General features: G+C 37.7%; 2 protein-coding genes across 6 annotated transcripts in view; one reads left to right on the top strand and one right to left on the bottom strand.

The window, feature by feature from the left end:
* LOC112850903 (uncharacterized) overlaps nt 1-17,460 on the top strand; it is a 212,892-nt gene that overhangs the window by 61,577 nt on the left and 133,855 nt on the right. The window lies entirely within an intron of this gene.
* The window catches only part of LOC147573822 (KRAB domain-containing protein 5-like), a 161,288-nt gene that overhangs the window by 21,820 nt on the left and 122,008 nt on the right, over nt 1-17,460 (bottom strand). For 4 of the 5 annotated variants that reach the window (XR_015245034.1, XR_015245035.1, XR_015245032.1 and 1 more), the window contains one exon: nt 13,998-14,109. Coding sequence is in view for 1 of the 5 variants with exons in the window: in XM_086690621.1 (XP_086546747.1) it covers nt 14,048-14,109 (62 nt within the window). In the remaining 4 variants the exon portion in view is untranslated. Of the gene's footprint in view, nt 1-13,880; nt 14,110-17,460 lie in introns of those variants that run through there. The other variant, XM_086690621.1, reaches the window with a different exon arrangement.

Genomic DNA, 17,460 nt, shown 5'->3' with positions numbered 1-17,460 from the left:
TGTTAAAGAGACTGTCTTTCTTCCATTGGATATTCTTTCCTGCTTTGTCAAAGATTAGTTGGCCATACTTTTGTGGGTCTAGTTCTGGGGTTTCTATTCTATTCTATTGGTCTATGTGTCTGTTTTTGTGCCAGTATCATGCTGTCTTGATGATTACAACTTTGTATAGAGGCTAAAGTCTGGGATTGTGATGCCTCCCACTTTGGTCGTCTTCTTCAAAATTACTTTGGCTATTCGGGGCCGTTTGTGGTTCCATACAAATTTTAGGATTGCTTGTTCTAGCTTGGAGAAGAATGCTGGTGCAATTTTGATTGGGATTGCATTGAATGTGTAGATAGCTCTGGGTAGTATTGACATTTTAACAATATTTTTCCAATCCATGAGCATGGAATGTTTTCCACTTCTTTATATCTTCTTCAATTTCCTTCATAAGCTTTCTGTAGTTTTCAGCATACAGATCTTTTACATCTTTGGTTAGGTTTATTCCTAGGTATTTTATGCTTCTTGGTGCAATTGTGAATGGGTTCAGTTTCTTTGTCTTTCTGTTGTCTCATTATTAGTGTATAAGAATGCAACTGATTTCTGTACATTAATTTTGTATCCTGCGACTGCTGAATTCATGTATCAGTTCTAGCAGACTTTTGGAGTGTATTGGGTTTTCCATGTATAATATCATGTCATTTGCAAAAAGTGAAAGCTTGACTTCATCTTTGCCAATTTTGATGCCTTTGATTTCCTTTTGTTGTCTGATTGCTGATGCTAGCACTTCGAACACTATGTTTAACACCAGAGGTGAGAGTGGACATCCCTGTCGCGTTCCTGATCTCAGGGGGAAAGCTCTCAGTTTTTCCCCATTGAGGATGATGTTAGCTGTGGGATTTTCATAAATGGCTTTTATGATGTTTAAGTATGTTACTTCTATCCCGACTTTCTCGAGGGTTTTTATTAAGAAACGATGCTGAATTTTGTCAAATGCTTTTTCTGCATCGATTGACAGGATCATATGGTTCTTTTATTAATGTGATGTATCACATCGATTGATTTGCAAATGTTGAACCAGGCCTGCAGCCCAGGAATGAATCCCTCTTGATCATGGTGAATAATTCTTTTTATATGCTGTTGAATTCGATTTGCTAGTATCTTGTTGAGAATTTTTGCATCCATATTCATCAGGGATATTGGCCTGTAGTTCTCTTTTTTTACTGCATCTCTGTCTGGTTTGGGAATCAAAGTAATGCTGGCTTCATAGAATAAGTCTGGAAGTTTTCTTTCCCTATTTTTTGGAACAGCTTGAGAAGGATAGGTATTATCTCTGCTTTAAATGCCTGGTTGAATTCCCCAGGGGAGCCATCTAGGCCTGGACTCTTATTTGTTGGGAGATTTTTGATAACTGATTCAATTTTTTCGCTGGTTATGGGTCTGTTCAAGTTTTCTATTTCTTCCTGTTTGAGTTTTGGAAGTGTGTGTGTGCTTAAGAATTTGTCCATTTCTTCCAGGTTGTCCAGTTTGTTGGCATATAATTTTTCATAGTATTCCCTGATAATTGCTTGTATTTCTGAGGGATTGATTGTAATAATTCCATTTTCATTCATGATTTTATCTGTTTGGGTCATCTCCCATTTCTTTTTGAGAAGCCTGGCTAGAGGTTTTTCAAATTTGTTTATTTCTTCAAAAAACCAACTCTTGGTTTCATTGATCTGCTCTACAGTTTTTTTTTTTTAGATTCTATATTGTTTATTTCTGCTCTAATCTTTATTTCTTCTTCTGCTGGGTTGGGGTGTCTTTGCTCTTCTGCTTCTAGTTCCTTTAGGTGTGCTGTTAGATTTTGTATTTGGGATTTTTCTTGTTTCTTGAGATAGGCCTGGATTGCAATGTATTTTCCTCTCAGGACTGCCTTCACTGCATCCCAAAGCATTTGGATTGATGTACTTTCATTTTCGTTTGTTTCCATATATTTTTAAATTTCTTCTTTAATTGCCTGGTTGACCCATTCATTCTTTAGTAGGGTGTTCTTTAACCTCCATGCTTTTGGAGGTTTTCCAGACTTTTTCCTGTGGTTGATTTCAAGTTTCATAGCATTATGGTCTGAAAGTGTGCATGGTATGATCTCCATTCTTGTATACTTATGAAGAGCTGTTTTGTGACCCAGTATGTGATCTATCTTGGAGAATGTTCCATATGCACTCGAGAAGAAAGTATATTCTGTTGCTTTGGGATGCAGAGTTCTAAATGTATCTGTCAAGTCCATCTGATCCAATGTGTCATTTAGGGCCCTTGTTTCTTTATCGATCCTGTGTCTAGGTGATCTATCCATTGTTGTAAGTGGAGTATTAAAGTATTAAAGTCCCCTGCAATGACCACATTCTTATCAACAAGGTTGCTTATGTTTGTGATTGTTTTATATATTTGGGGGCTCCCATATTTGGCACATAGACATTTATAATTGTTAGCTCTTCCTGATGGATAGACCCTGTAATTATTATATAATGCCCTTGTTCATCTCTTATTACAGCATTTAATTTAAAGTCTAGTTTGTCTAGATAAAAGCATAGCTATTCCAGCTTTCTTTTGACTTCCAGTAGCATGACAGATAGTTCTCCATCCCCTCACTTTCAATCTGAAGATGTCCTCAGGTCTAAAATGAGTCTTGTAGACAGCAAATAGATTTTTTTTTAATCCATTCTGATACCCTATGTCTTTTTGTTGAAGCATTTAGTCCATTTACATTCAGTGTTATTATAGAAAGATATGGGTTTAGAGTCATTGTGATGTCTGTAGGTTTCATGCTTGTAGTGATGTCTCTGGTTCTTTGTGGTCCTTGCAACATTTCACTCACAGAATCCCCCTTAGGATCTCTTGTAGGGCTGGTTTAGCGGTGATGAATTCCTTCAGGTTTTGTATGGGAAAACCTTTATTTCTCCTTCTATTCTGAATGACAGGATTGCTGGATGAAGGATTCTTGGCTGCATATTTTTCCTGTTTATCACATTGAAGATTTCCTGCCATTCCCCTCTGGCTTGCCAGGTGACAGTAGATAGGTCTGCTACTACCCCTATGTGTCAACCTTTTTATGTTAAGTCCTGTTTATCCCTAGCTTCTTTCAGAATTCTCTATTTATTCTTGTATTTTGCCAGTTCCACTATGATATGTTGTGCAGAAGATCAATTCGAGTTACTTCTGAAAGAAGTTCTCTGTGTCTCCTGGATTTCAATGTCTATTTCCTTCCCCACTGGGGAAGTTCTCAGCTATGATTTGTTCAAGTACTCCTTTGGCCCCTTTCTCTCTTCTTCTGGAACTCCCATGATATGAATTTTGTTCCATTTCATTGAGTCACTTAGTTCTCTAATTCTCTTCTCATGATCCAGAATTTTTTAATCTCTTTTTTTCTTGGCTTCATCCTTTCCCATAACTTTATCTCTCTTTTACCTGTTCTCCCCTCTGCCTCTTCAAGCCATGCTGTGACCACCTCCATTTTATTTTGTACCTTATTTATAGCATTTTTAATTAATCATTACTATTTTTTAACTCCTTGATCTCTGCAGCAATAGATTGTCTTTTTTCAAGCCCAGCGATTAATCTTATGACTATTATTCTAAATTCTTGTTCAGTTATATTGCTTATATCTGTTTTAAGCAATTCTTTTGCTGTCATTTCTTCCTGGAGTTTCTTTGGAGGAGGATTCTTCTGTTTCATCATTTTGGGTAGTTTTGTCTCCTTTATGTATTTAAAACCTTGTTATGTGCTCTGCACCTGTGAGCACTGCCCTATTAAAGGGGGGGGGTCGTCATACACTGTCCAGGGCCTGGCCCTTTAGGAGCTGTTTTTTGGAGAGTGTTAATTGCTCTCTGTTGTTGTGACTTTGGTTATTTTATTTCGTGACTCATAGGGATGATTTGGACCCTCCACCAGGTGTGCTTTGATTTGTTCCTTGACATAGCCCTGGAAAGGAAAACAGCAAACAAAAACACACAAAAACCCAAAGCAAAAAACCAGAAACACCAGCTACAAGCAAAGAACAGGGTGGTGGTGGTGCTGATGGAAGAGCACATACAAAGAGAGAAGTGACAGGGGCAGGGAAAAATAATGGTTGAAATGATGGAATCTTTACAGATATCAGAAAGAGAATAGCTAACTCTTTCCTAAAATGACGTGCCATTGTATTTTCACTTTTAAGGCCTTTAAGAGTTTTGGTATGCAACATACGCTGTTAACAACTTAAAATAGGCTCTTGTAAGATGTCTTCATAGAGCCTCATTATAACCACAAAGCAAAAACCTGTAGTAGATACACAAAAGAGAAAAGAACTGAAGTTTACCATTCTAGAAAATCATCAAATTACAAAGGTAAAGAGCAAATGAGGAAGAAAGGGGCCAATGATTCTAGAACAGCTGGAAAACAAGGAGGAGAATGACAACAGTAACTCCATACCTGTATCAACTCCATACCTGTATCAATACTTAAGTGTAAAGGGACTAAATTCTCCAATCAGAAGATATACATTGGCTGGATGGAAAGAAATACAAGACCCAACTGTATGCCTCCTTCAAGAGACTCTAGATTTGGAAACACACTCAGATGTAAGTCTAGGCGGGGAAAAAGATATTTCATACAAATGGAAACCACAAGAAAGTGGGGGTAGCTATGCTTACATTAGACAAAATAGATTTTAAGATTGCTCTAAGACACAGTGAATGTCAGTATAAAATAAAGGGATCACTTTCTGAACATTTTTAGTTAAGTGGTTGACAGAATGGCAATAAAGTTTTCCCCAATTTTGGTTTTGAAGGGCACAAATATGTGTGTGTGTGTAACTATGTACATGAATACATATATCTCATGTAGTCTTACCACTTTTAAAACCAACACCTTTTCACATGAATGGTGATGTTTGTCCAGCTATCTCAATTGCAGCTTGTATAATTTTTAAAAATGTTTACTTAGAGAGAGAGAGGGAGACAGAGGATTGAAAGCAGGCTCTCTGCTCATAGCAGAGAGCCTGATGCTGATCTTGACCTAATGAACCATGAGACACGACCTGAGCCAAAGTTGGACACTTAGCTGACTGAGCCACCCAGGCACCCCTAGCTTGTGTAGTGTTTATGAACATCTCTATCTTCTGTCTCCCTTGAATGGTTAGTTGAGATTCAAAACCTATTTCTGTGTTTAGAGAGTTGGGGACAAAAAAGAACACTGGATGACAATTTGAGAAAAACGTATTGCTTCCAGAATTTGATGGGTGTGGGGAAATACTGTTGGAAAGAAAATCTTGGTAATTTACTCTACCAAGCAGGCAATTGATCAAAACCAACTTGCACAGGTTAATAAATCTTTTTCACAGTATTTTTTTCTAACATCTTGCTATTATACGTTGCATATTTTTTCATGTTATTTAATTTACATTGTTATCTGCTTTTTAAAGTTGCCAAATAGATTATTTGTCCTTTCAGATAGGTTAGTATAATACCCCCTCAGTAAGATTTCTGATATTAATTTCTGGGAAGTTTGTATACAATTGCAAATGATTGACTTTTTATGGGTCATTTTTGCAATATGGATTTATTTCAGGTTGGGTTCTTTCTGAAATGTAAGGCTTTCTTATGAGAAGATATACATTCTACTTAGTTCACACTTTTTTAGACTACATTATATGGACAAAATGTTTTATACATCATATACATATTCACTAAATATAAAACATTTATTCCTTTAATGTTGGAGAAAGATAGCAACAAACATATACAAACCTACAGCTTTAATGTAACAGAAATGAGAAGTACAATTGTTAGCTTTTTGGTCCTTGAAGTAAATAATAATCTCTTTGTGCATTGGAATATTGTTGCTTTGACCAAAATTTGGATACATGAGTCACTTACTTTTAAAAAAGTAATTTTGGGGGCGCCTGGGTGGCGCAGTCGGTTGGGCGTCCGACTTCAGCCAGGTCACGATCTCGCGGTCCGTGAGTTCGAGCCCCGCGTCGGGCTCTGGGCTGATGGCTCAGAGCCTGGAGCCTGTTTCCGTCTCCCTCTCTCTCTGTCCCAAAAATAGATAAACATTGAAAAAAAAAAATTAAAAAAAAATAAAAAAGTAATTTTGTTTGAAGATATATCTATTTGCACAACAATAAAAGATCACTATATAACTTGCTTTCCCTAATAAAAAGAAAATTAAATAAAGGAGTCTATAAAGGAGTCCATTCAATAAAAGCATATAAATACTTATGCACCACTGATAAAAGCACCTAAATACATAAAGCAACTATTAGCAGACAAGAAGAAGTAGACAGTAATACAATAGCAGGGGACTTTGATACTGCACCTTGAATAATGGGTAGATTATTCAGACAGAAAATCCATAAGGAGATCTCAGACTTCAGTGACATTAAGCAGATGGAGTTACAAATATCCATCCAATAGCAAAAAAAACCCAAAACAAATGAAAAAACATTCTCACGTGTATGTGTAACATTATCTGGTACAGATTATATGTTGGTCCACGAAAACAGTTTTAATAAATTTAAGACTGAAATCTTGTCAACCATCTTTCCTGACTACAATAGCATGAAATGAAGTCAATATTCACTAACGTAAAAAATAACATGCACCGTAACAGCCAAGACATGGAAATAACATGTCCATTGTCAGAGGAGTAGATAATGTGGTGTATATATACAATACATATTGTCTATGATGAACAAGACTATTGCCTATTTGAAAATTGGTATAATGGGAAGCGTTAAATTTTTATTCCAAAAAATTTATAGTTGTGATGTGATGTGAATATTAACTTACATATTGCAAAACATTTTAACATAATGTTAAATGTCAGTATCTCACTGAAAAAAAGTTAAACAGATGAGTGGTCACTTAGTCATAAGGATAAGAGGGTGGTGATAGCTGAAGAGTATGAGGTTTCTTTAGGAGGTGATGAAATGTCCTAAAATTAACAATGGCTTGCTTGCTTCTACATATGAATTGGTTAAAAACCCATCAATTGTACATATTAAGTAGGTAAATTATTCAACATGTAAATTATATCCTAATCTGTATAAAAAGAACCTCAAATTTCTGCACAAGACCACCTGGTATTAAGGACAAATATCAAAGACTACATAAATTCAAATATTCATTAAACACATAAGTGTAAAATTTCAAATGGAGTTTAGGATTTAACTTCTGTTTTCATTTTTGTGCTAATACAATGTTTATTTTTAAGAGGGAGGGAGAGAGTGTGTGCAAATAAGCGGGGGGAGGGGCAGAGTGAGAGGGGAACAGTGGATCCAAAGGAGGCTCTGCACTGACAGCAGAATGCTTGATGTGAGGCAAACTCCTGAACCATGAGATCATGACCTGATCCAAAGTCAGACACTCAACCAATTGAGCCACTTAGGTGCCCCACAAAAATAATTTTGAAAAGCACATGGGAAGGAAGGTTTTTCAAATTAGACATGACATGTATAATTATTTGCGTGAGTCAAGTTCAACAGTTAGATTTTGGACGAAGGAAATGTACATATGCTAAAATCCATATTAGTTTTCTCCAAAGAAATAATCAATAGAATGGATATCTATATATGTATCTATATTTCTATAGACCTATATAGAAGTATGGCTTATCATATATAGAAATAGGTATCTATCTCTCATTATATGTCTGCATATATAGAGAAGAGGGGAAGACTTCTTTAATGAATTGGCTAACATGGTTGTGAGAGCTGGAAATTCTAAAGTCTGCAAAGACCAGTAGGCTGGAGACCCAGCAAAGAGCTAATGTTGAAGTTTGAGAATATGGAGACAGTCTGGACACAGACATAGGTGAGTAGCAAAAAGCACCTCTGAAATTTACAGGTAATTACTATGTTCTCTAGAATGGACCGTCTAGCAAGTGGTATGTGCTTACTTGGTAAATATAATGTTATAAATTAGAATATTGTGACTGTATGAGAATACACAGCATTTTCAAATATGCACTAGTGTATATCTTCCACTAAAGACAAAAATCAGGATTATGGTACGATGTATACATTTAACAATATAATCTAGGCTGATACAACGTGTGCCCCTGGAAGTAAGCAGCACTGCCACCTTAGGTGGAGATGTGTGGCATGAAAATGGGGAGTGATACAGTGGGGGTAAGAAAGAGGGCACAGAGATAAATGGAGTTGCAAAGACCCTAGATGCTTGGGGTAATAGAGGCACAGGGAAAGAGAAGACGGGACCTGTGTTAGTTTCCTAGGGCTCCTGTCACACAGTACCACAAGTTAGTGTCTAAACACACTGAGAAATTACTGTCTCACAGTTCTGGAGGTTCTTAGAAGTTTGAACTGTTGGCAGGGCCATACTTTATCTCAAGAATTGAGTCTTTCTTCTAACTTCTGGGGACTGTCAGCTCTCCTTGGCCTAGCCTGGACAGTAGATGCATCACTCAGTCCCTGCCTTCATCATCACACATCCTTCAGAGTGTCTCTAAATTTTCCTCATAAGGATACCAGTTATTGGGTTAGAGTTGACCTGATTCTAGTATGACCTCATTTTACTTGATTACATCTGCAAAGATCCTATTGCCCAATAAGTTTACATTTACAGGAACTTGAGGGTTATGACTTAAGCATATATATTTGAGGCACACTATGTAATCCATAACAGGGCTAAAAGGGACTAGTTACATGTTATCAAGGGTTAAAGTGCAGTACAGGATTTAAGGTTGGGGTGTATACAGGGACATTAAGTATATGATTGATATGTTTGGAGAGGGAGTAAGAAGGTGAAGGAAATCCTAGGAAAGGGATCATGGATGAGGAAAAATTGGGTCAAAGGCACACAAACCTTTCTGCCTATGAAGGGTTGAAGAACAAGGGGGTAGAAGGAAGATAGTTGGCTTGTGAATGGAGTCTTGGGGGTATTCAGTGCTCCAAACTGAGATAAAGGGTGGGAAGGAAAGATGATGTGTGGAGAACATCAAGGGCACCATCAGAGTTTGTCCAACATTGGGCATCAGTAGGCTGAAGGGCCCATGAGAAAGTATCAGGGAGTATAGGTTTGTTGGTATTAGGTGCAGGTTCATGAGGAAACTAAGGACTCCTGATAATTGATGCCTGGGACATTGAGGGCAGTGGACATAAAAAATGGGCTGAAGTCATTGGAATGGGAGGGAAGATAAATGGCAATGGAAAAAGGAGGATGTTTGGGCTGAGGGTGCTAGGATCAGGCAAATCAGGTTTTATTGGTCTAGAGGTCTAAAGTGCACCTATAAATAAGTAAAATTCACCTTATAGATGAACAGTGAAGAAGACTAGGAGGGTCATTTGCAGGGAAAAAGTTAGGTTTCATGCAAATCTAATGGTCCCAGGGATAGAGAGATTGAGGTCACAGGAAGGGTAGAGAGGAGGCAGGAGAAGGAGAGATCTGGGGTGATGAAATTTGCAGGTGTTCATGTGGAGGGCACAAATTCATCCTACTCATTAATTCTCTGATTTACATATGACACAATTTATAATTTCAGCACATGAGGCAATAACTTACTTCTATAAAATACCCAGTAATCCTTTCAATTGAATAGACAGTAAAGGACCACAGGCAAAATTTGAGTAAACAGTGAGACTCAACATTTTCGCTTCTTTGAGGATACCATGCGCAAGGTTTGACCATGGAAGAGATCATGTGGAAACCATGAGAAGAAAATGGATTCTGCCAACAATCTCAAAGGTCCTGGGAGTGACTGGTGACCTAGAGGCTCCTGAGAAGATCCAATACCTCATGAAACTTTGATTTTTAACCACATAGGGCCCTAAACAGAAAGCCCAGCCAAGTCCACTGAAATTCAGACTTGTTAATAACAGAATTACTTTTTTATTACTTTCCTACCTATGTGCAACTGAATATGATAGTGATAGAAAAGAACTCTACACAGGCATATCATTAACCGTAAAATGAAAATTATAAACCTCAGATCTTGAGACATAACCATTGGTGAGATTGAGTTAAATCATCCCTCTTATGCAATTTCACATATACTCTGAAATTGCATAACACACACAGACACTAAAATATTTTGTACCTGGTTCAATGTTATTGTCATATGAGACTTACTGTGGATCAAATTGTTTACCTTAATGCTACACGAAGGGGTCTTTTCACACTACTAGAAATGGATTTACTGCAACACAAAAACACATCATACCTCACGGTAATTGTAAAGGAGACCTTGTTGCAACATTCATGTTTATGGAATTATGCAATTGAATATTACCCTTGCAAACTGATATTAAAAAAAACCTAAAATATACTACTAACTACATGTCCTCTGTTAAACAGGGAAGCCATTAGAATCAGGTGGCTCAATTGTTTCAGATTCTGTGTCTCTGTCTATGCCCCTCCCCCACTCATGCTCTGTCTCCCTCTGTCTCAAAATAAACATTAAAAAAAGAATCAGGCGGCTCAAATGCCTCAGCAGCTTCTGTAGGCAAACCATAACTTAATTTACCCTCAATGCGCTGGTTAGAAGAAAAGAACAATTACAGTCAACAAGGCCTTCCAAAAATAAGGCAACTGCTTAAGGTATATCCAATCAAACGCTATCCTTCCTGTACTTCCACAGCCTCTCTATAAAAACCTCACTGCTAGCTCTTGCAGGTGGAGCATGCCTAAACACTTGAACAGGCAATTAACTGGTCAGATTAACTCTTGAAAATTGGAATATACATCAGTTCATCTTTTAATACACACAGTATCACCTCATTTTGAGCACTTTCTCATGAGGCATAAACCTCCATCCCACGTTGTAAACAGGCAGCTGACGCCGTGTGACATCTTTCCCTCCCCGCCCCGCCCACTTTTGCACAGGCACATTAGCTACCAGTGCGACTCTACCTTCACTTGCCCAGACTTCACCTTTGTTAATGGCTTCCCACAGTGCCTGCGCAGATAGTTTCCCACCCAGTGCTATACATGCACAGAGAGGACTTCTGGCACACACAGCCCCGCTCAGGACCAAAACCTGCAGTCATGTGCTCCTCCCTTCATCAGGCCACGTATCCAGAACACCAGCATTGAATCCCAACTCAACCGTGCACACACCTGAGTTCACAGTTCAGATGAACTGGGACCAGTGCGTATGAACAGACTAGTTCTCCCTCTGATCAGTGTTGTTATTACACCTAGTTTTTGATACCCTCTCCTGCTTCTGTCTTTCCTAGTGCCAAAACGCCACATGTGCACAATAAGAATGCAGGTGAGCCCCTCAAAGACCTGAGTCCAGCACCTGCCACAATGCAGAAGACTCCATAAAAATGATGTATCTAAATTGTAGAATACAGCACATAAAATAGAGAAGTTGGGATAAGGGTGACAAAGTGGGTACGGAGGTGGAAGTGACAGGTAGTAGAGTTTTGTAGGCTATTACCAATATCAGGTTAAAATGGTTTGTTACAGCTTTGAGAGATTTTTATTCCCGTGATCAACAAACAAAGAACAAACTTACAGAACTCATAAAAAGGAAATAAGAATAATATCAAAGAATGTCATTACAAACATAAAGTAAACATAATGGGACACAGAGGAAAAGTGGGATAAAATAGCCACACGAATTACCGAAAACTGAAACAGCAGCAGTAGTCCTTCCCTCTCAGTAATTATTTTGACTCTAATTAAACTCCCTTCATTAAAAGACACAAATTGGCTGAGTGAATAAAACACAATATCCAACAACCTCCTGTCTACAAGAGAGTCACATTAAATCTAATGACACACATAAGATGCAAGGAAAAGTGTGTAAAAGGATCTCATGCAAACGGAAACCAAAAGAGGGCATGAGTGACCATGCTAATATCAGACAAATACAAATTAAGTAAGTTGATGGAGAGTCAGAAAGGAAAAAAAGGACTTTGTTTTGAAATGAATGAAATTGCCCAGCTACTATAACAATTATAAGTGCATCTAATATCAAAGATCCCATATATGTGATGCACACAAGATAGAATTGAACCAAGAAATAAACAGCATCATAAAAATAGAGGTTGGGGCGCCTGGGTGGCGCAGTCGGTTAAGCATCCGACTTCAGCCAGTCACGATCTCGCAGTCCGTGAGTTCGAGCCCCACGTCAGGCTCTGGGCTGATGGCTCAGAGCCTGGAGCCTGTTTCCGATTCTGTGTCTCCCTCTCTCTCTGCCCCTCCCCCGTTCATGCTCTGTCTCTCTCTGTCCCAAAAAAATAAATAAAAAACGTTGAAAAAAAAAATTAAAAAAAAAAATAAAAATAGAGGTTAATACCTCACTTCAACTGGATACAAAGACCACACTCAAGTTCAATAAGGACAGCACTTGAACAATATTACAGGCTAATTGCATATAATGGACATATACAGACCACTCCACCAAACAAGAGCAGAAATCACACATGGAGCATTCTCTACTCGAGACAACCTGTTAGTTTACAACACAATTCATAAAAAACTTAAGATTAAAATCAGACAGTATCTTTTTGACCACAATGGAATGAAACTAGGAATGAATAGCAGATGGAAAATTGGAAATTCCACCAATATTTGGAAATTGAACAACATACTCTTGAACAATCAGTGGGTGAAAATGAAATTAAAAAATAACCAGTAATTATGTGGAAACTAATGAAATAAAACACAAAATATTGAAGCATATAGCATTCAGAGAAAATTATTCTAAAGAAACATTCAGTGATAAAAAGTCAACCTGTGTAATAAAAGGACATTTTTTTTTTTTTTTGGCAAAGCCTCTAGAGCAAAAGGAATTAATATCTATTATATAGAAAGCACTCATGCAACAACAACCATAAAGTATCTAGCATGACAAAGGATTTAATGGATATAATCCAAGGAAAATATACAAATGGATAGACATATGAAAGATGCTCAAAATCACCATTCATTAAAGAAATACAAATCAAACAGTGAGTTATTACCTCATGCCTCTTTGGATCCCACCGTTAATCAAGAACAACAACAAAAACTACATGTGTAGGAAAGGACGAGGAGAAAATGGAACTCTTATGCACTGCTAGAAGAAACACAAATGGCTCAACCATTATGGAAAACAGAATGGAGGTTTGTTGAAAATTTCAAATTGTATTATTATATGATCTAGCCATCCCACTTGAAAATATATAACCAAAAGAATTCAAAGTAAGATGTGCAAGACATATTTGCACAGGCAGATTCATAGCAGCATTATTTAGAAAAGCCAATGATAAATGTAAGTGACAGAAATGTGCAAGAATGGATAAAGAAAATGTAGAGTATACATACACTGGAATAATATTAGCCTTTGAAAAAAAGACACATATTCTCACATTATACAACATGGTTAAAGCATGATGATATTATGTTAAGTGAAATAAACAACTCAGAGAAATACACCATGATTTCAGTTAAGTGACTAATGTCCTGAACCTGATAAAAAAGGAAGAAAGGAAGGATGGAAGGAAGGAAGGAAAGGAGATGACAGACTGAAAGAAAGATTGATTGCCAGGGGCTTAGAATAGAGACAAATATATAACTTGTTGTTTAACAGGTATTAAGTTTCAGTTTTGCAAGATGAGAACATTTCAGAGATTGGTTTTGCAGTAATGTAAGTACACTTAACACTACAGTTAAAAAAAAGGTTGAAAAAGGGGCGCCTGGGTGGCGCAGTCGGTTAAGCGTCCGGCTTCAGCCAGGTCACGGTCTCACAGGATCTCACGATCTCGCGGGATCTCGCGATCTCGCGGTCCGTGAGTTCGAGCCCCGCGTCAGGCTCTGGGCTGATGGCTCAGAGCCTGGAGCCTGTTTCCGATTCTATGTCTTCCTCTCTCTGCCCCTCCCCTGTTCATGCTCTGTCTCTCTCTGTCCCAAAAATAAATAAACGTTGAAAAAAAAAAATTAAAAAAAAAAAAAAAGGTTGAAATGGTAAATTCTATGGCATATGTTTTTGACTAAAATTATGGATAAATCATGATACCTAAAATTGATAATGATGAGTTAAAAAAAAGTTACCTTCAATTCCAAAATGTGCTTGCTTCACAAAGAGGATATAAATTCATCCACTAATAGATGATGACGATAATGCCATATGACAGCTTATCCAGGATAAAACAGCCATTGACAACTAAGAAAAAAGAAAAGTCATGAACCAACAATGTATGGGTAATATTTACACACAGAAATACACATATAAATTTATTGGCAATTGACAGTGGCTGATTCCTATTTGAAGTAAAACCTACACTGTCCAAATGTACTCAACTGAAAATTGTTATCCAAAAATATAAAACATACATTTAAAAAAACAATTACTATTGTGGCAACTATCATTAAAAAGGAAGATTTGTAGAAAGGATAAGGACACTATGATCCTCTCAAGAGATGGAGAAAAAGCATATGAAAAAATACAGGATCCTTTCTTGATAAAAATTCTCAAGAAAGTAGGAATAGGGGCGCCTGGGTGGCTCAGTTAGTTGAGCATCTGAGTGTTGATTTTGGCTCAGGTCATGATACCAGGGTTGTGGGATCAAGCCCTGCATTAGGCGCTATGCTGATAGCACAGAGCCTGCTTGGAATTCTCTCCCCCCACCCCTGCTCTCTGCCCCTCCCCTGCTCATGCTCTTTCTCTCCCGCTCTCTCAAATAAATAAACTTGAAAAGTTATATACAAATATAAAAAGTAGGGATGCAAATATACCTCAACAGCATAGAAGTCATATACAGAAGACTCACAACTATCATCCTCAATGGGGGGAAACTGCGATCTTTTCCCTTAAGGTCAGGAACACAACAGGGATGTCCACTCCCACCACAGTTGTTTAACATAGTACTGGAAGTCCTAGCCTCAACAATCAGACAACAAAGAGAAAAGGCATCCAAATTACCAAGGAAGATGTCCAACTTTCACTCTTCGCAGATAACATGATACTCTATGTAGAAATCCTGAAAGACTCCACCAAAACATTGCTAGAAGTGATACATGAATTGATGAAAGTTGCAGAATATAAAATCAACACACAGAAATCTGTTGCATTGCTAGAGGTGCCTGTGTGGCTCATCTGGTCAAGTATCCAACCCTTCATTTGGGTTAGGTCATGATCTCATGGTCCCTGAGTTCAAGCCCTGCATCAGGCTCTGTGCTGTCAGTGTGGAGCCAGCTTAATATTCTCTCTTTCTCTCTGCCTCTCCCCCTTGCATGCATGTTCTTTCTCTCCCTTAAAATAAACATGAAAAGAAAAGAAAAATCCATGCATTTCTATACACCAGTGATGAAGCAGCAAAAAGAGGAAGCAAGGAATTGATCCCAGTTGCAATTGCACCAAAAAACATAAGATACCTAGGAATAAACCTAACCAAAGTTTGCATTCTGAAAACTGTAGAACCCTTATTAATGTAATTGAAAAACACTCAAAGAAATGGAAAAGCATCCCATGCTCATGGTTTACAAGAATAAATGCTGTTAAAATGTCTGTACTATCCAAACAGCCTTATCCCTAATCCCATTCAATGCAATCCCTAACAAAATAATACCAACAAATTTTTCACAGAGCTAGAACAAACCATTCTATATTTGTAGGGAACAAGGAAGGACCCCAAATAGCCAAAGTAATGCTGAAAAAGAAAAGTAAAGTGAGAGACATCACAATTTTGAACTTTGGGCTGTATTACAAAGCTGTAATCATCAAGAGAGTATGGTATATTGCCACAAAAACAGACACATAAATGGAAGAGAGAAAACACAGAAATTGACCCACAACTATAAAGCCAACTAATCTTTGACAAAGTAGGAATGAATATCCAGTGGAAAAAAGTCTCTTCAATAAATGGTGTTGGGAAAACTGGACAGAGACATGCAGAAGAATGAACCTGGACCACTTTCTTACACCATACACAAATTCAAAATGGATGAAAGACAGGGCACCTGGGTGGCTCAGTCGGTTAAGCATATGACCTCAGCTCAGGTCATGATCTCAAGGTTCGTGAGTTCAAGCCCCACATGGAGCTCTGTGCTGAGAGCTCAGAGCCTGGAGCCTGCTTTACATTCTGTGTCTCCCTCTCTCTGCCCGTCCCCAGCTTGAACTGTCTCTCTCTCTCTCTCAAAAATAAATACACATTAAATAATTTTTAAAAAATGGATGAAAGACCTAAATGTGAGACAGGAAACCATCAAAATCCTACAGGAGAACATAGGTAGCAACTTCTTTGACATGGTCTGCAGCAACTTCTTACTGGACACATTGCCAAAGGCAAGAGAAACAAAAGCAAAAATGAACTACTGGGACCTCATCAGGATAAAAAGCTTCTGCACAGCAAAAGAAATGGTCAACAAAACAAAAAGACAACCTACTAAAGAGAAGAAGATATTTGCAAATGACAGAAAACTAGTAACCAAAATATATTAAAAAACTTATCAATCTCAATACCCCCCCAAAATAAATAACCCAGTTAAGAAATGGGTAGGAGACATGAACAGATATTTTTCAAAGACATCCAGATAGCCAACAGACATATGAAAAGGTGTTCAACATCACTCATCATCAGGGAAATACAAATCAAAACCACAATGAGATACCACCTCATGCCTATCAGAATGGCTAAAATTAACAAGTCAGGAAACAACAGATGTTGGTGAGGAGGCAGAAAAGGGGAACTCTCCTGCACTGTTGGTGGGAATGCAAACTGGTGCAGCTGCTCTGGAAAACAGTATGGAGTTTCCTCAAAAAGTTAAAATTAGATTCAGCAATTGCACTGCTAGGTATGTATCCAAAAGATACAACAATGCTGATTCGAAGGGGCACATGCACCCTAATATTTGTAGCAGCACTATCAACAATAACTAAACTATGGAGAGAGCCCAAATATCCATTGACTGATGAATGGATAAAGAAGACGTGGTATGTATACATGGTAGAATATTACTCAGCCATCAAAAAGGATGAAATCTTGCTATTTCCAAGGATGTGGATGGAACTAGAGTGTATTATGCTAGGTGATATAAGTCAGAGAAAGACAAATACCCTATGAATTCCCTCATATGTGGAATTTAAGAAGCAAAACATGAATGTGCTAGAAGGGAAGGAAAAATAAACTGAGTTGAAAATAGGCGAATCATAAGAGTCTTTTAACTATAGAGAACAAACTGAGGGTTGGTGGAGGGGAGGGAGTGCAGGGATGGGCTAAATGGATGCTGGGCATAAGGAGGGGACTTGTTGTAATGAGCACAAGGTGTCATATGTAAGTGATGAGTCACTGCATACCACTCCTGAGAACCAATGCTACACTATATGTTAACTAACTTGAATTTAAATAAAACCTTGGAAGAAAAAAAAGATCATAATTTAAAATAAAGCTATTTTTGTTTTACAAAAAAAGGAAGTTTGTTATTGAACTGGAATTCAAGAATAAGGGAAATTGTAACCAAAAAACTTCTGAATAAAAGATATTCTATTATAAAAGGATCCTTCCTAATAACTATA

Source organism: Puma concolor, chromosome E2, assembly GCF_028749965.1.
Source record: "Puma concolor isolate L17-30 chromosome E2, mPumCon1.1.hap2, whole genome shotgun sequence".
NCBI classification, from domain to species: domain Eukaryota; kingdom Metazoa; phylum Chordata; class Mammalia; order Carnivora; family Felidae; genus Puma; species Puma concolor.
This window is presented reverse-complemented; position numbering and strand designations above follow the sequence as displayed.